The sequence below is a fragment of the Nematolebias whitei genome, chromosome 11, assembly GCF_014905685.2.
Source record: "Nematolebias whitei isolate Nwh7 chromosome 11, NemWhi1, whole genome shotgun sequence".
NCBI lineage: Eukaryota > Metazoa > Chordata > Actinopteri > Cyprinodontiformes > Rivulidae > Nematolebias > Nematolebias whitei.
The window spans coordinates 41241818-41266633 of NC_056508.1; the positions used below are offsets into that span (position 1 = coordinate 41241818).

The 24816-nt window shown below is 39.0% G+C and overlaps 1 protein-coding gene across 1 annotated transcript in view; it reads right to left on the minus strand.

Annotated features, from left to right (window-relative positions):
* Window positions 1-12453: 12453 nt before the first annotated feature.
* The window catches only part of dennd2c (DENN/MADD domain containing 2C), a 46748-nt gene continuing 34385 nt past the window's right edge, over window positions 12454-24816 (minus strand). Inside the window, exons 7-18 of the mRNA XM_037684364.1 lie at window positions 23894-24072; window positions 23340-23449; window positions 22662-22731; window positions 22086-22163; window positions 21630-21770; window positions 21114-21262; window positions 18415-18592; window positions 18153-18194; window positions 16848-16956; window positions 16297-16542; window positions 12614-12700; window positions 12454-12529 (exon numbers count right to left, since the gene is read on the minus strand). Of these exons, the coding sequence (XP_037540292.1) occupies window positions 12489-12529; window positions 12614-12700; window positions 16297-16542; window positions 16848-16956; window positions 18153-18194; window positions 18415-18592; window positions 21114-21262; window positions 21630-21770; window positions 22086-22163; window positions 22662-22731; window positions 23340-23449; window positions 23894-24072 (1430 nt within the window). The 3' untranslated portion in view covers window positions 12454-12488. The remainder of the gene's footprint in view (window positions 12530-12613; window positions 12701-16296; window positions 16543-16847; window positions 16957-18152; window positions 18195-18414; window positions 18593-21113; window positions 21263-21629; window positions 21771-22085; window positions 22164-22661; window positions 22732-23339; window positions 23450-23893; window positions 24073-24816) is intronic.

A 24816-nucleotide genomic window follows, 5' to 3' on the forward strand; every position in this document is an offset into this window, starting at 1 on the left:
TTCCATGCAAATGGTGTCTTGGCCTTGAGGTGTTTTGAGGAAGAGGAGGAGGAAGCTTCATCAGTAAAGAGGGTAATGCACATTCTTGTCTCACACAACACTCGTTTTTTTTATGTTGCCCCCCATTTACAGTTTCCCCTCCTTTAAGCCCCGTGTGCAAACAAACCTACAACCCCAATTCCAAAGAAGCTGTGTTGTTGTATAAAAATGTAAAAACAAAATTTACCGTAATGATTTGTAAATCTCATAAACCTGCATTTTATTCACAATGGAACACAATAAATATATCAAAGGTACTTTCTGGGGAAGAAAAAAAAAAGGTTTGGCAGCAACACATCTCAGAAATTATCCTATTTCTGAAAGATCCAGCTTTTAAAAAAAAAAATCATTTTTTTCATACTCTGCCGTGGGGCCATGTTTTCCACTATGACACCCCCCCCCCCCCGCCTCACACACACACACACACACACACACACACACTTTTAAGAACAGTTCCTTCAAGTCGGACGTAGGATTCAAACTCTTCCACAGTCCTGGGTGTTGGTGGATTTTAGCTGGATGGGAGCATATGCTGTTTTAAAACCAGTATATATTATTCTCCACTAATGGTGCCTTTCCTGGTGTGTTTAGCTGCCCGTGGTAAATGCACTAATGCAGCCCCATACCATCAGTGAATCAGGCTTCTGAACTGTGTGCTGATAACAGGCTGAATGGTCCCTCTCCTCTTCAGCATTGAGGACTTGATATCCATCGTTTCCTAAAAGATTTTCACATTTCGATTCATCGACAACAAGTTTTCCACTTCGCCTCAGTCCATTTTTAATGAGCTGTGGCCCAGAGAAGATGGTGGTGTCTCTGGGTAGTCACACATGGCTTCCTTTTTACGCAATAGATTAACCAGTATTTGTGGACGACGCAGTGAACTGTGTGGTTGCGGAAGTGTTTCTGAGCTCGTGCACTGACGCTCATAACAGAATCAGACCTGTTTTTAATGCAGCGGCCCCCGAGGACCCAAAGACCACAGCCATCCAACATTGTCCTTTGCAAACAGATTTTTCTTCTTGAAATAATTTGATGGTCTGAACTGTAGATGATGGAATACTCAAACTGAAGATTATTCTGTAATTGTGCAAATAAATTGCTAATAAACTATTTTTAGACAGTTTTTAGTAGACCGGCGAACTTCTATTTTTATTTCTGAAAGATCCAGCTTTTTTAAAATCCTCTTTTCATACTGTCGTCTTATTGACCTGTTAATTAATCCATTACAAAATGCTCCTCCAGCTGTGCCCTAATCATACCACTTACTTTTACACCCCTTTGTTGTCCTCGTGTCAACTTTTGCAGATATGTTGCTGCCATAAAATAGAAAATTTACTTTGGTTTTAAAAGAAGGAACCTTTCTTTCATGTACAAACCAGATTCCAAAAAAGTTGGGACACTAAACAAATTGTGAATAAAAACTGAATGCAATGATGTGGAGGTGCCAACATCTAATATTTTATTCAGAATAGAACACAAATCACAGATCAAAAGTTTAAACTGAGAGAATGTTTCATTTTAAGGGAAAAATCTGTTGTTTCCAAATTTCATGGCGTCAACAAATCCCCAAAAAGTTGGGACAAGTCCATTTTTACCACTGTGTGGCATCCCCCCTTCTTCTTACAACACTCAACAGACGTCTGGGGACAGAGGAGACCAGTTTCCCCAGTTTAGAAATAGGAATGCTCTCCCATTCATGTCTAATATAGGCCTCTAACTGTTCAATCATCTTGGGCCTTCTTTGTCGCACCTTCCTCTTTATGATGCGCCAAATGTTCTCTATAGGTGAAAGATCTGGACTGCAGGCTGGACATTTCAGTACCAAGATCCTTCTCCTACGTAGCCATGATGTTGTGATTGCTGCAGAATGTGGTCTGGCATTATCGTGTTGAAAAATGCAGGGTCTTCCCTGAAAGAGATGACGTTTAGATGGGAGCATATAGTGTTCTAGAACCTGAACATAGTTCTCTGCATTAATGGTGCCTTTCCAGACATGCAAGCTGCCCATGCCACAAGCGCTCATGCAACCCCATACCATCAGTGATGCAGGCTTCTGAACGGAGCGTTGATAACAACTTGGGCTATCCTTGTCCTCTCTGGTCCGGATGACATGGCGTCCCAGTGTTCCATAAAGAACTTCAAATTGTGACTCATCTGACCACAGAACAGTCTTCCATTTTGCCACACTCCATTTTAAATGACCCCTGGCCCAGTGCAAACGTCTGAGCTTGTGGAGCTTGCTTAGAAATGGCTTCCTCTTTGCACTGTAGAGTTTCAGCTGGCAACGGCAGATGGCACGGTGGATTGTGTTCACTGACAATGCTTTCTGGAAGTATTCCTGAGCCCATTCTGTTATTTCCTTGACAGTGGCATTCCTGTTTGAGGTGCAGTGACGTTTAAGGGCCCGGAGATCACGAGCATCCAGTAGAGTTTTACGGCCTTGACCCTTACGCACAGCGATTGTTCCAGATTCTCTGAATCTTTTGATGATGTTATGCACGGTTGATGATGATAACTTAAAAGTCTTTGCTATTTTACATTGGGTAACACCATTCTGGTATTGCTGCACTATCTTTCTGCGCAACAATGGTGGAATTGCTGATCCTCTTACCATCTTGGCTTCTGAGAGACACTGACACTCTGAGAAGCTCTTTTTATACCCAATCATGTTGGCAATTGAACTAATTAGTGTTAATTGGTCTTCCAGCTGTTTGTTATATGCTCAATTTCCTTTTTCCAGCCACTTATTGCTACTTGTCCCAACTTTTTTGGGATTTGTTGACACTGTGAAATTTTGAATCAACATATTTTTCATTTAAAATGTTACATTTACTCAGATTAAACTTTTGATCTGTCATCTATGTTATATTACGAATAAAATATTGTCATTTGCCATCTCCACATCATTGCATTCAGTTTTTATTCACAATTTGTTTAGTGTCCGAACTTTTTTGGAATCCGTTTTGTACAACTGATATATCTGCTATGTTCCCTTGTGAATAATATGTAGATTTATGAGATTTGAAAATCATAACATTCTAATTTTATTTCCTTTTACAAAATGTCCCAACCTCTTAGGAATTGAGAGTTGTAATAAATCCTTCAAACTAAAGGTGCATGCATTTTCTCGGTGGTGCTAAAAGTAGCCTTGTGTGTTGCACTTTTTCACTCCCTTCCCCCCCAAATGCTGACCGACTGAGACATGCACTGTGTCATCAAACGCAAAAGACACACTTGTCTTTTGCATAAGTCGTTTAATTTGTGAAAGACATGCAAATAATTAATTTCCATGTAGCCGTTGATAAGGTAACAGATGCTGCTGATACAGGACTATCTTCTCACTGGAGCTCCACTCCACCTTTTGTCTGCCAGGTTACTCGTCGATATTACACATCTGGGTGTTTGAATCCGAAGGGGAGACACTTTCAGTGATGCTTGTTTATTTTAAATAAACGTAACTCCTTTCAAAGGAAAACCCCAGCCGGTCAAAGAAGATGGCCGCTCGTCCTGAGCCTGGTTCTGCTGGAGGTTTCTTCCTGTTGAAAAGGAGTTTTTACTTTCCACAGTTGCCTTTGTGCTTGCTCAGGATGCGATAAAGTAAAGATTCAACACAATCTGCTGTCTTCCTTAAATAGATAACTTTTACCAATTGGCTTTTACAATGTATATGAATGTTTCTGTTCAGTGCCCTGAGACGACTTCTGTTGTGAGTTGGCGCTACATAAATAAACTAAACTGAAAAAAGTAAGAAAAAAACATAAAGCAAAAGTAAGAAAATTTTGCCTTCAGAAAACGAGCTCACCGTTAGGCAGCGAAGAACTTCAAAAAGTCACAAAAAATTAGCATTTCAAAGACGTTTAGAAACATTCATTTAAAATTAAAGTCAGGGGGGGAAAAACTGTCACAATAACGAGACTCCTGTTAATTAAGATTAATTGAAGTCGGCGTGTTTGAGGTTTTTATTTGGTTGCACATTTTAGTTTGTGATAATGACTAATAGCTGTGAGCCATTAGGAGTAGAATGTCTCTGCAGCAACAGCTGCCTAACTGACTCGGTTATTTAGTAACCCAAACACCAGAGTAACACAAATACTGCCGTATCACATCAGCAAAGTCATTTATTGGGCGTTGCATGCTTATAAGGAAGCATCAAGAAAATGATCAAAAGCGTTGCTTCATTGTCCTTCCTGGAATGCATGAACTTAGATTAATAATAAACATGTCGAAGATTCAATGTGGGAAAGTAAGGAGCAGCAATTTACTGTATCTGGTGGGTTTAGTGCTGACAGAGGAATACATGAGAGCTGGGACTTTGTGTGTGGGCCATAAAATGACACTTGTCCTCCTGCTCCAACTGGAGAGCAAAGACGATGGTTTCAAGGGCAAAATGTGTGCTCTGCTGAATTTAAAAGAAATAATACACACATTGTTACATTGGCTCAACAAGGCTCCCGATATTTATATTTGCCAATAAGCATTGATCAAACCTGCCCATGTTGTGTGTCACAAACTGTTAAAACCTTGTTACAAGTTCAGACTGATGAACCTCAGCCCATCTTTACTTCTGAGAGATCCAGTCTCTCTGAAATGCTCTTTTTATACCTTGTGCTCTTACTGAAGTTTTACCAATTAACTTAATTAGTTACAAAACATTCCTCCAGCGTTTCTTATTCAGTTCAGTTTTTTTATGTAGCGCCAAATCACAACAGAAGTCGTCTCAGGACACTGAACAGAAACATTCACATACAAACGCCAATTAGTAAAAGTTATCAGTCTAAAGAAGACAGAAGATTGTGTTGAATCTTCACTTTGTCAGTCTCCCACCCTGAGCAAGCACAAAGGAAACAGTGGAAAGGAAAACTCCCTTTTAACAGGAAGAAACCTCCAGCAGAACCAGACTCAGGACAAGCGTAGGCCTGTCACGATAACAAATTTTGCTGGGCGATTAATTGTCTCTAAAATTATTGTGATAAACAAAATATTGTTTGAAATTTGACAAGAATGAGTAATTATTGTCAAATTTAAGAAGAAATGTCAGTTATTTTTTTGTGTGTAGTACTTTTTTTAACCACTGGATGGCAGTAAAAGACTAGTTGAACCAAAGGATGGATAGTGAGGGAGCGAGCAGCGTGTCTCTTTAAGAAAAATGGGAGGGAGGCCCCTTGACGTGACATGGGTTGTCTCTCGTTCCTGTTTTTCGGTTCTCAAAATGGCGGACACTCTGTGTGGTTTGAGCTCTTTAGCATAGCATTTGTCACACAAAGCTTTTAATAAAAAAATCAGTAAACAAGTTCTCAGCTTCTTTTTTGCAGAGAAAAACAACTTTTTACACAAATGCACGGGTTTCAACTGTGAATTTTAGAGCTTCGACAAGACTTAAGTTTTTTTTTTTTTCTTTCCCAAGGTCAGCCTGTTAGCTTAGCTCGTAGCTTAGCTTCTCAGCTTAGCTGCTTTTAACGATCCAAAAACATGATTTTGGACGATTAAAATGGATTTTAAAGAGAAAAGGAGGAGTCAGTGAAGAACACCGGAGTCGAGCCTTTTGTCATCCAGTGTCCAGTAGAAAGAGTGAGACACGAAGAAACGATAAAGCCGATAAATGAAAATGATCAACCTCATTTTAATTTATCATGTGATTAATCAATTTATTGTTTATCGCGACAGGCCTAGACAAGCTGCTACGACGAGCTGGGGCTTGAGAGGACAGGAAGGAGGAACAAACGGGCACAGAACGGCAGGTCCAGGTGTAATTTCTATTGGAAGAAAGACAAAAAACATGTTAAGATAGAAATAATTACAAATACAAAACGGCTAGAGTAAAGCACGTGAAGTCAGCATCAGAGTGAGGAAATGTGGTCAATTTGTCCTCCAGCAGTCTAGGCCTATAGCAGCTTAACTAAGGGATAGCTCAGGAAACCCAAGCTGACCTTAAATATAGGATTTATAAAAAAAAGGAAAGTCTTAAGTCCAGTCTTAAAACTGGACAATGTGTCAGTCTTACAGACAGAAACTGGAAGTTGGTTCCACAAAAGAGAAGCCTGATAACTGAAAGCTCTGCCTCCCATTCTGCTTTAGAGAACTCTAGGAACCACAAGTAAACCTGCAGTCCGACAGCAAAGTGCTCTGTTAGGAAAATATGGAACAATAAGATCTGTAATATAAGCTGGAGCTAGGTTGAGAGCTTTGTAGGTTAGAAATGTTGTTCATACTAGTTTTACAGCCTGTTGTCTCCACGTGTGTCCACTTTTTGTGGATGTGTTGCTGCCATTAAATTTTAAATTGTCAGTTTTTGCCCTAATACATGGTATTTTACACTTTGCTGTAACTTGTAGATCATTAGCTTATCTTTATGGCCCACAACTACAAAACACTCCTATTTTTCATGAAATAATCCATGGCCCCGCGGCTGTTACTGCAGTCTGTGTATCAAGGAAGAGAGATGTAGACTCTCCTTATCAGAGTCACATTATCGCTGCTGTTAAACTGAGATGGTACCTGTTTGTGGACTTCTCAGAAAATAAAGACAAAGCAAATGTAGCCTTGAGGTGTCCAAAGGTTATGAGAACAATTTTCCACAATGAGGTCATGGAAATGTGTTTGTTGTGAAAATATACACAGACTCTCACGGTTCACACACACCTCTTAAGGCTGTATTTGTGCTCAGTTGTTATTCTGAGGCCAAATGATGTAAAGTCCACATATTTGTTGACTCATTCACACACTCTGTGTGTCTGTGACCAAGTGTTGTGGTTAAAGTGTCAGCTAAATCTTCTGCCGTCCTTGTCTTTGTTTTGTCTGTTTGTGCATTTACAAGATTTTAAAACCTGGTCTGTTGTAAATTAACGTCGGCTCGTCGTGTCTGTGCTCAGTTTGTTTTTCTTCAAGTTTATTTTTCACTTCATTTGTGACATTAATCAGTTTTCTAAAGGCCTGGCTTTCCTAGAAGCTAGTTTGCCGCTTTTCATACCCAAGTTTTACACTAAGCTTCTGAGGAGAAATGACGTTGAGTTGAGTAGACCTGAGCCCTAGCTGTTTAGGTCAAATCTCGAAAATAACGTTGTGCACAATCTTTTGCGATATGAAACAGTTTTAGTTTTCCAGTTTTAGCTTCTATGCATCGGCTCCCTGTCAAATTCAGAATTGAATTCAAAATCTTCCTTCTAACCAACAAACCCCTCAACAACCTAGCTCCATCTTATATTACATTATATTATATAATCAAGACTTTCCTTTTTGATAAATCCTATAGTTAGGGTGGCTTGTTATGCTGCCATAGGCTTAGACTAGGACAAATTGACCTAATTTCTTAAAACGAATTGTTAAAATTTAATAATTTTTTCAAAATTTGAAATTATTTCTATCTTAACTTGATTCTCGACCTGCCATTGTGTATCTGTTCCTCAAACCCAGCCGGTCGAAGCAGACGGACGCTTGTCCTGAGCCTGGATCTGCTAAAGGTTTCTTCCTCATGAGGGAGTTTTTCCTTTCCACCGTCGCCTTCATGCTCGCTCAAGATGAGTCTGTGATGGAGTTAAAAAATTTAATCTGAGCTACATTTCTGACAACAAAGTCCACACACAGGTCTCTATTGTAAACGAGTCCTCGTTACTCACTGAAGTTGAATGAATGTTTCTGTTCGGTGCGCTGAGACGACTCCTGTTGTGACTTGACGCTACATGTATATAAATAAACTGAAGTGAATTGAAACTCTGTAGCTGGTAAATGTGCGAGGAACAGTGTAAATAGTTTGTTGTATCATCAGAGCCCCTTTAGATATTTAGAAGAATGTAACTTTAAGAGATCTAATAACGGTATCAGCCGAAGTAGCAGCCGAAGCAGCAATACAAGCTCAGTTTATTTATGGCACTGAGCTGCTTTATCAATAATAGATAAAAATAATCTATAAAACATAAACAGACCCCAATGAAAAATGGAAAACTTAAAGATGTAAAAAAATTCCAATTAGTTTTTTTATCTGCTGCACCTTGTTAAAGTTCGGGCTTTAAGCCGAGTCTTTCAGGATTTGTTTGGGGGAATTACTTTTACAACAGAATAAAGCTTCTAGCTCTGTAAAATGATTGGGCTTTCTTGCTCTTCTGAGAATTACTCCGATTTTTCTAATGAAATTCACCTGAACGGGTTGTGAGGGCCGAGATAAAACCTTTAATTGGAGATCCCCTCTGAGGCTTTTTATTGTTTTATTTTCCAGGCCATCTCTATTTTTTTATTCTTAGTGTTTTCATAGTGTGGGGTTAGATTCAGAATAGTTTTTGTTTTTGAACTGAATCCATTGAAACGTTCCCTGTACCACCAGCTGTAACACACGCTCAGTCTCCACAAATTGATTTCATAAAGATCTGAAACCTTTTCTTTCATTCGCTGCTTGAAGGTGGCATTTTCTCCTAATCGGTCACCGGGATTGTTCGTTCAGTTTTCTTCTGATGAATCCTCTGATGACTGAAGGTCATATGTGCGCGGCAGCTACATCTTCCTGTAGGCGTTTTGCCCTCAAACAGCTTTTCATTTACCTCGTTTTCTTTAGGGTTTGACCCGCACGATTCCTGCTTACTGTCTTAGATTACAAATTGTCGAGTCGAATGTTTTGCTACCTTCTTTTGCTTTTTGAGCAGAACATTGATTTTCAGTCTTCTTTAGCTGCTTAAAGAGACTCCAGGCTCAGATTGACCCTCAAACCGCCCCCAGTCAGACACCCCAGGACGTCACTGCAGAGCTGAATCAGGTCGGTCTGAGTGTATTTTTTATACTATTATTTATACTAGTATTTATTTATGAGTTTAATGAAAGGTGGCGGGTGATATGCATTCCTTCAAGTGTATCATTTTCCTATGTTTCCGTACATTTTTTTTAAACCACCTCCTGCATTTTTGGTGCTATTTTAGCTATTCATGAATCAAAATGTTTTACTTTTACAAATATTTTACTTTATTTCCAAACAAAAGTCCTCTTAGAAATACAGAGATCTCTTCAGTTCCTTCAACATACTTGTCATATTAAACTACATCTTGTTTTTAGCTTGCTTTCTGCTACTTTTAGCTCTTACATAACCTTTTGATACTTTGAGAAAACTAAACTGAAATAAGATAAATAAGATTTTATAAATATATTTTAGAGCAGCAGAGGAAAGAGAATAATTTACTACCATTCTTGGAAGCAGTTGGTTTCTCACTTGTGTTGTTAAAGTAACTTAACATCCAAGTTTACATTTTTTTCCCCACAAACTAAATCTCTGGGTTTCTTTGAAAAAGGGTGAGTCGCAGCTGTCCACTATCAAGTTCTCTAGATTTCTGTGGGAGGTAAAGTATAAACGGTTACAGCTTTGGTTCTTGTCGAGGTTGAATAATTTGCATGTGTCCTGGTCTGAGGGAGTTTACTGCAAGTTTCTGCCTCCAAAAATGTAAACGGTTCCCTCTCCGAGCTCCAAACGACCAGTTTCTAAGAACAAGAGAAGCAGCTCCTTCCTCCTAGTTGACCTAAATAACTTGTATTTTTGCAACACTAACATGAGCACAAAAAAATCCTCACAAACTTTAAAACATTCAGTCAATAAACATAGAACTCGTCTGGTTTTCTTTTAGATTTCAGACAGAAATAACTCATTTTAAAAGCTTCTCATCTTCATTTTTACCATGGATTTACGGCCTTCGAGGGAGTGAACTGTTTTTTTTTTGTTCTTTAGCAAAAGATAAATTGGCTAAAAGTGCTTTGATGTCCACTCCTATCTGCTAAAGTTCAAACTGTCTCTGTTCTGACCTTTGTATGACCTTATATTTATATAGATTGGTGTGAATTATTTAACAATAAAAAGTTAACATCTCCATGAAGGAAAGCATATCACCTGCTGCCAGGCCAGAGTTTTAAACTAAGATTATCTCATGTTGTTCAAGGAGGACAGGAGTTCAAGTGTCTGGAGTCTTGTTCACAAGTGACGGTAGGATGGAGCAGGAGATGGATCGACGGCTTAGGGCCTCATCCTCAGTAATAAGGGTGTTGCACGGTCAGTCGTAGTGAAGAAAGAGCTGAGTCGATAGGCAAAGCTATCGATTTAGTGGTCTGTTTACGTTCCGACCCTATGGTCACGAGGTTTGGTAAGAGGACCGGGGAAGACCCGGAAGTTGTTGGAGGGACTGTGCATCTTCTCGGGCCTGGGAATGATTTGGGGTCTCCCAGAACGAGCTGGGAAGTGTCGCTGGGGAGAGGAATGTCTGGGTTTTTCTCCTGGACATGCTGCCTCCATGACCCGACTACAGATGAGCAGTAGATGTTTAATCGATACAATCCAGTCAAAAATCGACTACAGCATTTAAACAGTCATTAACAGAAACAGTTGAAAAGTTGCTTCTTGGCTGATAGACAATCTAAAATATATATATATATGATATGTATACAAAATACCTGGTGAGATTCTACCTTGTGGGGGGCAAGACTTAGGAAATCCAAAATAAGTAATGTTGATCATGTGAGTAGTTTAAATGGGAGCAGTAACTTTATGATCATGTATTTGTCCAAAATAAATCAATAAATACAGACAACACTAAACATACTGTATCTGAGACTGATGCATAAAAAAGTCCTCCCTCTGCTACACTTTCTATACTGGATTATTGAGCATGATGCATCAGGATACTTCTATGAACATTTTCCTCAGCTCTGTGGTGACAGCGCCCCCGTGTGGTCATGGAAATAACATTTTCAGTGCTTGTTCTGCCCGACTTGCTTCTTGCAGTCAGGTCTGAGTGAAAAAGTTTAAATATAAGAAATATATATATTATGACCTTATCTCAGCTATATTTTTTTAATTTATATTTTATATTCAGGCTCCAGTAAAATTAGCTGAGGTTAAAAAGAAAAGCTGGAAATGTCAAACTTAGTTTGTACAGTTAAAAGTCATGCGAAGAAAGTTCTTACCTAGATTTATTTTTAACTGGAAAACTAAAATTTGAGGGAATTTACAGTTGTTTTTATAGTGGGGACGATGTTCTTACCTGCATGTGACTTTTATCTATGAACCATTGGACAGGTTTTATTTAAACTCTCAAAAAGTAAACATCACATGCACGTCTATAACTCAGTTCAACATGGCTTACACAGCTGATCATTAACCGATGCAAAAATATATTGTGGCAGTAGCTGAGAGTCATTCACAACACATACGCTGAGTGTGAAATCTTGTAATATCCTACGTTATCATTTGCGAGGTCTGGCTTCATCCTGTCGTTTCACAGCAGATGATCTTAGTTTAAATGGTGGGTTTAGGTGGCGGTTGATATGCATTTCTTCAAGAAATGCTCAGCCTTCAACTTTTATTTGTTTTACTTTAAAGAAGGAAATCTTAAATTAGGAATAATATCCATCATCTTTACCCGCTTCTTCCTTTCCGGGTCACAGGGGGTCACTGGTGCTCGTATACAGCAGTCACTGTGCAAGAGGTGGGGGACACCCTGGACAGGTCTCCAGTCCATCACAGGGACATACAGAGACAACCATTCACTCTCTCACTCGCACCTGGGGACAACTTAGCGTTACCAATCAGTCTAACATGCGTGTTTTTGGTCTGTGGGAGGAAACTGGAGTACCTGAAAAAAATGTGTGCACGAGAACATGTAAACCGGGAGGCGAACCTGCAACCTCCTTGCTGTGAGGTGACCACTCTAACCGCTGCACCACACCGAATCTAGCTGAATGAAAACAGACCATCAGAACCCGCTCTGAGGAACGCCTATAATAATTAACATGAAAACCTGTTAAATACGCCGCATGGAAACCAATTTAAAAAGTCACATACTTTAATTAAAAAAAGTTACAAATACTGTACACTGGTTTTGAGCATGTGCAAAATGTAAAAAGAGAACAAATAATAATCCAGTTTAAGAACAATAAATGTAAAAACATTCTTTAGATTTCACGTAAAACACTTCTAATTCTAGTCAGGGTTAAAAAAAATCCTGCACTGAATCTGAAATGCTCGAGTCGAAGCGACGTAAACAAAAGGTTTTAGTTTTAATCTAAAGTAATAAAATCCTCCAGGTTGGAACCGTAATAGTATTCACAATTTATATAAGTTATATTTCTTGCCCAAAAAAAGAAGAAGAAGAAGTAAACAGTTTCCACTCAGGAGATCATAATTAGTGGTGGAGATCATAATTCCTACTGTGGGTTAAAGCAGAAAACTTCAGTAGCTGGAATGTTTGTTCACAAAGTCAACACCTGATTCTCAAGGCTTCACAAACAAAAGCTGAAAAAGAAAAAAGTGTTTCCAGTTTTCATCCCGAGAGGTGCAGGCTGTACGATGTGGGGAGTTAAACGATGACGCCGGTCCTCTTGCATCTCATTCACATCCAGACATGAGACTTATCTACATTTAGTTTGTTTCAGCCAGTCCAGCGGCAACACGTTCCGTTTTAAATAGAAAGTCTTTCACTCACAACTCAAGACGTTGGTCTTATTTGCAGGAGCTTCATTTTGCTTCCTAAAATAACATTTAAAAAAAGGGAAAGAACAATTAACTTTTTAAAACGTTAACCTCGTCCGTGTTTGATACTGCGACTCTTACCCAGCCCTTTGAAAAATTTGTTCACGCCACTCGGCTCGGGTTCTGGGCACGAATCCAGATACTCCACTACTCTGGTTTCAAAGAGTCCTGAGAGGAAAAGTGAAACGACGAGACGTCAACAGGAGAGACTTCCTGCAGGAAAAACTCTATTCACACTTAGAAGTTTCTATTTTGTATAAATGAATTAATAAAATACTTGAAACGAGAACCGACACCAAGAACTTGTTTTATTTATAATCCATAAAACGTTGAGTTAGATTTCCTAAAACAATTAACTTTGGGTTTGTTTCATATTGTGCCTTCATAAATAAGAACGCGCAAAGGTCCAAATAAAAACATTTATCGTATCATTTGCCCTACAAGTCACTTTTTGTTTTTTTGCATAATTTGCATGTCCTGCGACTTATACACCGAAGCAACATATTTATAAATTTTTCCCTTATTTAAACTAATTTTTGGCTGAGAAATTACCATTTTCATTCATTCTAACTGAAAATATTGAACATTACGATTTTCAGCCACAAGATGGCATTCGAGAAGTATGGCATGCCATTGTATCATGTAATAAGTAGAAGTGGCTATTAATGACACAATCAGCAACATATTTATGGATTTTTCCACTTTATTAGACATATTTGGACTGATGCGAAGTTTACGGCGGAAAATACGGTACTTTTTTTGTAAAAACAAATTCAAAACACTGCAACGTTATATGGACATCATAGTGAGTTTAAATGACCAAGTCATTCAGGAAACGCACTAAAGCAGCACGGTGTGAAGGCTTTTCATAAAACAGAGTACAAAGCAAAACTCAGCTGGGCTGACATGAAGCACAACTCATTAAATATGAGAATGAAGTTTCCCCATCACTTTGAAAACACGATAAATTAATGCAGTTTAATGAACCTTTTTCTAGTTACCTAATTTTTTAAAACTTAATTTAGGTTTGGTGAGAGTCATCATCGATCTTCCCTTGGATCCCTCGACTCTCTTGGCTCCTTGGCTTCATGCAGCCACTCCACTGTCAAGAATCTGGGAGTTATTTTGAGAGTACTTTAAAATTAGACTAACAGATAAATGCAGTTGTGAAATCCAGTTTCTTCCAACTAAGACTCGTTGCCATGGTGACGTCTTGTCTCCCTGTCAGAGACCTTGAAAAGGTGATTCACTTTATTAACTCTCGTTTGGACTATTGTAATTCATTATATGTTGGTTTAGATCAGGGCTGTCAAACTCACTTACAAAAAATGGGGCCAAAATTAAACCCTTTTTCAAACTAAGGGCCAATTTCAGAAACAACATAACTCAAACCAGAAACCAAACATCTTTTCTTGGTCACAGGTTCCTCAACAAGCGTTTGATTGGTCTCATTTGACGGTCTCTGTTGTGCTTTTGACGTCATAATCAAAGATTACTGAAAAAATTCAAGAGATTAAAGTATTTTACGTTTCACGTATCATCTTGGGGGCCAGAGAAGATGTCAACGAGGGCCACATTTGGCCCCCGGGCCTTGAGTTTGACACATGGTTTAGATAAATCATCTCTGCGTCACTTTCAAACTGTCCAAAACGCAGCAGCTCGTCTTTTAACAGCAACTAAAAAACAAACGCACATAACCCCAGTCCTGGCTTCTCTCCACCGCTTCCTGTCCATTGATTTTAAGATTTTATTTTCTTGTTTGTAAAGTCTTAAAAGGTCTTGCCCCGTCATATTTATGCGATCTTCTTAACAGCTACACTCCAGTAAGAGCACTCCGGTCTACCACAGTTCCTCTTAGATGTCCCCAGATCCAAACTGCAGTTCAGAGGTGATCGGGCTTTTGCAGTTGCTGCTCCAGAACTGTGGAACAGGTTACCTGGTCATTTAAAGACCCTGTTGAGACTTTTAAATGTTTGCTCAAAACTCATCTTTATTCCTGGCATTTGACCCATGCAGAGTCTGAGAACAAGCTAGAGCTGATTTTTATTGTTGTTGTATTTTATTGTTAACTTTCTTGTGTTTCCTGAGTGGCACAACAAGTATTTTTAATTTTTATTTGACTTAAATGCAAAGCACTTTGCTCAGATGTTGTTGTTTTTTCCCTCAGTAATAAATCTGTTGTTTAATCCCATGACCCGGCTGGTCACATAGACCTGATATAATCACTTCATCACGTTATTGATCAGCGGGACTGGCTTATTTTTTCACGTCAGCTGTTTTGCTTCTACTACTTCCTCATTTCACGAGACAGAGGCGCACCGGGGCGGGCTGGCTCAAACCTCCCTTTCACCTCGGATCATTCAGAAGTCACACAGAGGTGGCCGGAGGGCGTTGAACTCCCAGCCTGAGCCGTCTTGTGAGATTTTAGACAATCACCTGCATGGAAGGTGAGTAATAATGTAATTGCCAGTGTCTGTATTTGTTAGTCTGTTAGCAAAATATGTGATTTACCACAGGGGCAAACACAAAAATGACAAACTTTTTAATTGAGCTCATATGTTGTGTGGTGGTAGCTGGGAGTCTGTGTGTAATTTTATTCAAAAGGCTTAACATAAAGTAATTACCATATTTTCTGCCGTACAAGTCGCATCAATCCAAATATGTCGAGTAAAGTAGAAAAATCCATAAACACGTTGCTTCGCCGTATACATCGCATCTATTATGCATTACCGCTGACGCGTCGCGTTTGTCACTGCTGACAACCCGGTAATGTCAGCCGATGTTGTGCCAAATGGCGGCCGTGGGAGCGTGCACGGGAGGATTTTAACAAGAATTTAACAAGATTAACACTTAAAAACAATTATTTGTTTGCTTGAAATTACATCAAAGGTGTGTCTCAGTCTAACTTTTCTTTAATAAATGCACTTTGACGGTCAAATCAGCTGCATTTTCAAAAGCCGATACGCAGAAACATGAATGCGCAGAGGGCAACTCGCTGTCCATTTCTTAGAAATGTAACAAGATAACCACCTAAAAACCATTATTTGTTAGCTAGACTTTATAGCAAAGGTGTTGCTCAGTTGAACTTTTACTTAATAAATGCACTTCAATGGTCAAATTAGCTGCATTTCGCCGGGGTGGCGCAGTCAAATGAAGCTGATTCGGTTGCTCCAGACAGACGACGGTGGCAGGCTACGGCAAGCAGACTGTGTCATTAATGGCCACTTTTACAAACGGCATGCCATACTGCTTGACAGCCATCTAGCGGCTGAAAATGGTAGTGTTCAATATTTTCAGAATTAATGAAAATGGTCATATCTCAGCCAAAATTTGGTTTATAAATATGAGAAAAAAATCCATCAATATGTCGCTTTGGCGTATAAGTCAGAGGGCATGTAAATTATGAAAAAAAAATTGCAACTTATACAGCGAAAAATACATTAAACATTCCACTCCAAAAGTCACGGTCAACACACTGAGGTCACTAAACTGAACACGTTGCATTCAAGTGACTGAAAACAGAATCATTTCCTCGTTTGAACGTCCTGCTCAAACTCCGGCACTCGTTTTACAACCACAGCCGTTGATGTTGATGTTTCCCACAGCTGCTTTTGAATTTTGTCTGCATTGTTTGGGTACAATTTAGTTCTGAGCTTAAGAAGCAGAGAAATTTAAGGTTTAGGTTTATTGTTGCTCAACTAAATCTGACTTTAGACAACTAACTCGGCCCAGTAAATGAACGCTTCATGGTATCATTAACTCACCTCGTCTTCCTCCTCCCTTGCGCAGCTCTTTGTCCTGAATGAAACCGGCAAACATCTGGGTGTCCATGAAGAGCTGCAGGAACTGCCGGGCTCCACGGGACGGGTGAGACTTGCGGAAACTGTCCCGCTGAAGCTCCTTGGTTCCGTTGAAGGACTCGACCATGTGGAGAGGATAGTGGCCCACCAGCTCCACGAAAAACCGAACGAAAGCCTCCGACAGCAGGGAGCTCAGGTCAGCCTGGTGGTCTGAACAAACCCCGTTTAGATAAAGAACTACATTACAAATCCTCCAGAACATAACTAGTCTTTGAATACAAATAAAGTCTACAAGAAAACATCTAATTCAAGTTAAAAACAACAACTCTTTTTCATCCACATATACTAATAAAATAATACATTTTGACAGGTGCTTTTCTTGGGGGTTTCAAACTAATAAAAGATAACTGTGTTTATGTAAAACTGCAGGTTATCAGTAATGTAGCTCAAGTCTAATCAAAAGGTCAAAACTAAACTTTGACTAGCTTTTTAACAGTGAAGACCGTTGTACTAACCTCCATATATGTCTCCACTGTCTTGTCTCAGAATACCTTCTCTGTCTTCCAGGATCTGCTGCAGTGCCGCCTGCAGTTTACTGGGCAGGATGCAGTCTTCATCACCCAGCTAAAACAAACCACAGGAGAAGAGCAGCAGGTCACTGACAACATCTAACCTGACTTATCCAGCTGACTTTTTCTGCTTCAGGGAGAATAGTTTAAATACCAGCAGGCTGAAAATAAACATAGCGTGTTTGTGATTCTGGATGACTAAAACGTACAAGTATTAATCAAGTATTTCCACTACTGACTTTAGTAGTGGAAGCTACTCGCTGCATCCGTTACGGTTAATTACCAGGTCATCAGAAATGTGTTAAAATCGGCTGATCTTTAAATTGGAAGATCAGCTTGGTTAACGCCATTTGATTTTTGGCCTGGCATCGATTATTCTAATGCCCTGAAACGTAGAAAAGTTGTAGCTAAAACTACATCAGCTACTACAGCTCATAGTTAACAGAAACGCAGTGCTTTTCAAATGTTACGCTCAGAATAATTTAAACAAACTTATCAATTTAAAAAAAACTGCACACACATTGTAGCTCCACATCTATAAAACCGACTGAGTTAAAGTAGTCCCTCGTTTATCACGGAGGTTTCCGTTCTCAGTCCCCCCCCGCGATAAGTGAAAAACCGTGCAGTAGGAATAGTAGTACAAGTAGTACTTTTAGTATACAGTATATATAAAATAAAAAAAATAAATAAATAAATAAAAAAAAAATATATATATATATATATATACTAAAATTTCATGCCGATCTTGCAGCTCATCCATCAATCAGCCAATTGTGTGTCATGGCCAATCTTATTTTGGAAAAACGCGAAGTAGCGAGGGACTACTGTATATCCAGTTGTTGTGTTTTCTAAGGTCATTTGACTGTGGCAGCTATTTTGAACTGTTCTGGCCCCCAATGTTAATCAGTTGTAGATAATTTCCTGAAAGTTTCAATAAAATCTGTCAACTGGTTCAGGAGATAATTAGGTAACAAACACACAAACGTTGTTTCGGTTGCGGATGATATTTAAATAAAAAGCAGCCTTACAAAAAATGTGTCAAATGAAGTTTTGCTCATTGTTTAAGATCAATCCTGCAGATTTGAAACAAACAGGATTGTCATGTTTTTGTTCCGTTTCTGCAGTTTCATCGTGCAGCACAGCTTTCTTTGTCACACTCCAAACACTCCACCCAACAGACAAGTGTAGGCAAAGCTATCGTTCCCGGAGGAACCGCACCTACGACTCTCGTTATAGGCGGTGTGTACACACCTGAACGACAAACGTGTCTGCGCACAGATCCACTATGAGCACCTAGGAAAACAAGAAAAGGAACAACTTTTACCGACGGTGTCCGTTTGCTGCACTGTTCAGTAACAAAAATGAAAGCAGTGAATGAGAGTGCCTCTTAATGTAGAAGTCACTGCAGCTTACAGCGAATATAAAACCAAAACATGAACTTCAACCACTGTACAGAAGAATTCATGAATGAAATAAGGCTTTAATTTTTTTAACAAAATTCTGAAAGACATACCTCCTCAATGGGGAGCTCCAGCACCTGCGGCAAACACGGTGCCAGGACACCGATAAGAAATGGGGTCGGAGAGCAGCAGATGTCCAGCATACTGGCTGGTAACACTGGAACGAACGTGTGCTGCCAGGTGAACGGGTACAGCAGCGCCAGCACTGCATGGCCACATCTGGACAACACGCTGCAGCAAAAAAATTTCATTTAGCCAAACATTATTTATTTATTAAGTAAATACACAAATCGTGGTGTGACACACGTGTCAATCAAAAGTTCATGGTTAGAACTATTATTGTAACATATATGTTCATATTCTTGGACTAGTTCTGCGACGACTGTGTGAATGCTCATTCATGCTGTTTATTTTTCTGTACGTTTTGTGAAATCGAACTACGTCTGCATACTTTGTGCTATTTTTTCCAATCATGTATCATAATATTCAAATGATTCAGGAGATATATGCTATGACTTTTTTTTTTGTTGGTAACTTTAATACTTTTCCAAATATTTAACTTGATTTATAAATGTTTTCTTATAGAAATACACGGAGGTCTTCAAATTCTTCTAAGATCTGTTCTTTTTAAAACTGCTTCAGCATATTTTCTTACGGTGGTTTTAGCTAGTCTTTTTCTGCTTTAGCTTTTAGCTAGTGTCCTGCTTCTTTTAGCTTTAACAGCTCAGTTTCTGCCTTTTCAACAAAATCATTCAGCACCCGGCACGGTGGTGCAGTTGGTAGAGCTGCCATCTCAGCGAGTAGGTCGCCTGATTGAATCCTGGCTGGGGGGGTCTTTCTGTGTGGAGTTTGCATGTTCTCTCCGTGCATGCGTGGGTTTTCTCCGGGTGCTCTGGTTTCCTCCCACAGACCAAAAACATGCATGTTAGGCTGATTGGTAACTCTAAATTGTCTCTAGGTGAGTGAGAGAGTGAATGGTTGTTTGTCTCGTTTGTCTCCATGTGTCCCTGTGATGGACTGGAGACCTGTCCAGGGTGTCCCCCCCCCCCACACAGTGATATACGTAGCTGGATATGGGCACCAGTGACAACCGTGACCCAAAAAGAAAGAAGCGGGTAAAGATAATGAATGGATGGGGTTCAGCACTCGCGCTGCATTTTAGCAAAAATGCAATTTTCCACATTCATATTCTGCAATTCTTTTATTAAAAAATTCCTTGACGTTTGTCTGCAAAATAACGACTGGTGCCGTCTCTGTCATTTGTCAGTTTGAGACATTTTGATTCATTTGAACAATTTAAACCCTGATTAAAGCATTTTAGCCTTTCCTGCAAGTAATGTTGTTTATTGAAATTAATTTGTAACATGATTGCTGCTTTAAAAAAAGCAAATCTACAAACCCAGAGTTTGTGGTAGTATATCGTGGGTTAAAATGAACCGTCATCACTGATCATTTTTCAGTGAATGACAAACACACGTGTCAATAAAGACTGACAACAAACCTACCTTGTTTCTTTGTCGAGTCAGTAATTAAAGATTAATTGTCAGATTAAAAAAGGGTGGAATCGAAACACTTCAACGTTTGATTTAGTTTCATGGGAAGTCAAATGAGCCAAAGTACAAAATAACATTTGAACACATGCTCAAAAGACGTGTCACCTTAAAATGAGCCCAACTTTGAAACAGCAATTTTTGCCGAGTATATTTTAGCACATTATAGTAACAGTTTGAGCAGTCTCTGTGAATATTGTACTAATATATCAAAAGATCGTTTGGCTTGAGCAGAATCAGGAACTACTGAAGGATAAAAACTTAACTTCCAATTTGGACTCCACCACAGCTTACAAATGAAAGTGAAACTCAACATATATCAACGTAAACAAAAACATAATAGTAACAATCTAAGTCTTCCATGGTAATGTGTTGTAACACATATTCCTGTGTTTTCTTAGACACATAAGGCCTGTCACAATAACACATTTGCTGGGCGATTAATTGTCTCAGAAATTATTGTGATAAATGATAATATTGTTATATTGATAATATTGTTTGAAATTTGACAATAATTAGTAATTAGAAGAAGAAATGTTAATTTATTTTGTGTGTAGTACATTTTTTGACCACTGGATGGCAGTAGAAGACTGTTTGAACCGAAGGATGGATAGTGAGGGAGCGAGCAGCCTGTCTAAGAAAATGGGAGGGAGGCCCCTTGACGTGACATGGGCTGTCTCTCCTTTCTGTTCTTCGGTTCTCAAAATGGCGGACGCTCGGTGTGGTTTGAGCTCTTTAGCATAGCATTTGTCACACAAAGCTTTTAATTAAAAAAAAATCAGTAAACAAGTTCTCAGCTTCTTTTTGCAGAGAAAAACAACTTATTAGATGAAGGCACCGATTTCAACCATGAATTTTGGAGCTTCGACAAAACAGAGGTTTTTTTCCCCGAGGTCAGCCTGTTAGCTCGTAGCTTAGCTTCTCAGTATAGCTGCTTTTAACGATCCAAAAACACGATTTTGGATCGTTAAAATGGATTTTAAAGAAAAGAGAAAAAAGAGAAAGGGAAGGGTCAGTGAAGAGCACCGGAGTTGAGCCCATTTGTCATCCAGTGTCTTCACTAGAGAGAGCGACACGAAGAAACAACAAAGCTGATAAATGAAAATTATCTACCTCATTTTAATTTATAATGCAACTAATTGATTTATTGTTTATCGCAACAGGCCTACACATAACTAATTTGTATATTGCCACATCAGTACCTGAGTTTGTCAGCGACGAAGATGACCCTCCTCTCAAGCACAAGGGAGGCAAACACCTGTAGGAGTTTCCCGACACTGAGACATTGCAGCAGACTGTCAAAGTCCACATGCTCCAGTCTGGAGTCCACTGGTCGGCACAAAGTCAGTACCTGACAAATAACAACAGCCTTGTTACGTACCTATATTTCATGAACGATGACCAAGTAAATGAGCTTTGAGTTGCAGATATGAATTCCAAAATATTTTCTTAAAAAAATAAAATAAAATTCCAGAACAAGAAAGTATTGATGATTGCAGCATGTTTTATATGGAAAGACCTAGACCTTGAGCATGCATCAGGATATATGGAAAGACCTTTCACTTTTTTTTTTTTTTTTTACTGGTACTGACTGTTGATCACGGCTGACTGTTCTTATCACGTCAGTGTCCCAACAGTGAACAAGCCACATGTGGCCCGAGCCATGTGCAGAAGGGAGAGGCTATGAGGAACACTTCCTCTTCTGATGTCAGCATTACCTCATTGCCAGAGCCAGGGAGGAAGCTCTTAACGGTGACGGTGCGTCCGGGGGCTGGAAAAGGGGCCTCCATCACGCTACGCATAAAAGGATAAACCAGCGCTGGAGACATTTCTCTGCGTCTCTCCACCTCTTCCAGAATCTGAACAGAGGCCAAACCAATCTGTGACTCCTGCAGAAACTCATGATTCAAGTCGTTTTCTTCAAATCGCTCCTTATTCATTAGTAAATTTCCCTTAGCCAACTGGAGAATAAGCAAGAGGTTACATGCACACCATTTTTCTTTTTAGAATAAACACACCCAGTGACTGTTCAGGATTAGCCTTTTGTCCAGCCACCTAAATACATACAGTAAGACGTCAGCAGCGTTTACACTTTTCAAAAGGATTAGCACTGAACTCTGCTCAACTTCTTTTATAAAGGTTTCTATCAGCAGGAACGTGTATGGTTACTTTACCTTTGCAAACAAGTCGAAACAGCCCAACTTGCTGACAATACAATGTACCTCAGGAAGCCTCTTTCCCTTTCCGCTGGGCTTGAAGACAAAGTTTTACAAGTCATAAAACTGGGTACAACAGTGACATTTGTCATAACAAAAAACACCTTAAATGCAAACCCGTTTCATAATTTTTTTCTCTTATAATATCATTAATATTTTATAATACTGTACAGTTAATTTCTGTAGAGTGGAAAAAGTCCAAAGTGCATCCATGTTTATGACAGCACCACTTACTCATTGAACAATAAAGATAAAAGCTGCCCACGCTTTATTTGGTCTTGTTGTCTAACCTATAAAAAGATGGCTCCAGGATGCAGCACTAAAGTCAAGAACACTTTTCAAAACGAGGCCGAATAAAGGTGAAAATATAAAATTCCTGCTGTTCTCCGTCATTGATTCAGAGGTGGTTTATGGTCTGTGATTCACACGTCCTCAGAGATATTGAGTAAGCTTGTGGCGAGCTGCCAAACCGTCTCACACAGAAACACACGAGTCCATAATTCAGACACAAATATTAACTTTGTCCAGACTCACCAGGATCTTACGGCAGTAACAAAACCAGCGACTCCCGTCTTCTCCGGTCAGGACAAAAGAAAAAGTCTCACTGTAAATAAATAAAACAGCAAAGAAACTTTAATCTAACTGCCTACAACATGGAAATCTAAACAAAATTTAATTATACATGTATAGATAGATGTATGCATGCATACATACATGCATGCATGCATGTATACATGGCTAATAAACTGTTGGGTTTCTGAAAGTATAAATGCAAAGCACAAAGAAAAGATAAAAATAAACAGGTATGGCTTGAATTTATAAATACATTTTTTGAAGCTATACAAGTTCAGATTAGAACCCTCACTATTACAATAAACCACAAGCAGTAAAAAATAATAAGAATGTCCAATGTCCCTTAATACTAAAATATTTAACTTGACTGACTTCATGTATTCCTGTGGGGAATTTAAGCTGCTGCAGCAGTAATTTATGGTTTATGGCTGACAGCTGAGGACATAAAAGGAAATGGAAGAAATGTGAGCAGTAAAAAAAGGGAACAAAAACTATTAAACTATATTTTAAAATACATTAAAGGCATACGTAATAAAAGCAAAAGAACACAATAGCACTGAGAAAATAATTTATTATGTTACCATAGTGCCCTTGTCTTAGGATTTGTTAATAAAACAGTGGTGCAGGGTGAACACTGACCTTGGCATCTGTGCAGAGGGCTTCCAGTCCTGACAGTCAGGGAAGCAGAACTTGGGAATCACATTCAGTTGATCCTCAGCTTCTTTGGAGACTCGGGATGACTTCTCAAACTGGAACAGAGAGACTGTTGCTAAGGACAAAACTTAAATTTTCAATCACTGAAAATCATTATTAGAAACACAAAAATATGGCAATAAATTGTAAAAACATTAACGTAAAAAACTGGTTATTCCACAAAGCTTATAGAAATACACAAGGTTCAAATGGCATCAGTTCTAAACTATTACTGAATACTATATGCGCCAAAATTTTCTTGTTTAAACAAATACATATATATACACAGTGTATATAAATATATATATAATTAATTACATTTGACTAAAAAACGATTTTAACAATATCTTCTAAAGTATTTTATAAGTTTAATTCCTCATTTGTTTTGCCAAACAAGATAGAAGTTGATAAAAAATGTTAACAAATTACATTCAGCTGAAGTGAATAAAAGTGATCAGTGACAGGAGGACAGTGAGGTCATGTTAAAGGCTCCTTCTGACCATTTTTGGGAACTGCTGGGTAATTTCAGGAGAGTACGTGTTTCCCGCAGAGCCTTTTCTCAGCGACACCACCACGAAGATCTGGAAAAGTTGCTGCTGCTGCAGCTGATCTCGCTCGAGGGTGCGGTATCCTGACCTCTGTCTGAGCGTAGACTGAACGTAAACAGATCTTCTGGAACCTGTTAAAGAACACATGGTGGGGCGATGTGGAAACGCAGCTCTTTGGATAAATCCTATATAGCACTAAAAAGTGTGGGAGGCCTTTTTAGCAGCAACAATCAGGCAGTGAATTTAAAAACAAAGAAAAGTTTGTGGACAACTACTAAAGCAAAGATCAAAAAGCTTTAAATGTTATCATGTAATGCTTATATATACATATATATATATATATATATATGCTTTATTTTGAGTTACTGGAAAACAAACTAAATAAATGTATTGCCCTTACATCAAAGTTCATGCTCAATAATCCAGGTAGAAAAATCCAACAAAGTTAAGTCAAGTCCTCTAGACCAGTTGTTCCCAACCTATTTTCCTCAAGCGCCCCCCATGGGGTTCAGGCCCCCCAGATTGGGAACCACCACTCTAGACGGTTTCTTTTTGTTGAAACGTTACGTCTTTCATTCAAAGGACTTCATCAGTCCGAGGAACCGCAACAAACTCAGTCTTATAAATAGCACCGTCACATAGTGGTTCAAGCAGTTTGATGGTTCTCAGATGGTTTCTGGAGTCCACCCTCTCCCCCGTCGACTCGTCTGAGGCAGCCATGGCCGAAGTGGTTCAAAACATCAAAGTTCAGTTTGCTGCAGCTCCTCGGACTGATGAAGTCTTTTGGATGAAAGACGAATCGTTTCAACAAAAATAAACCGTCCAGAGGAACTGACTTAACTTTGTTGGATTTTTCTACCTGGATTACTGAGCAG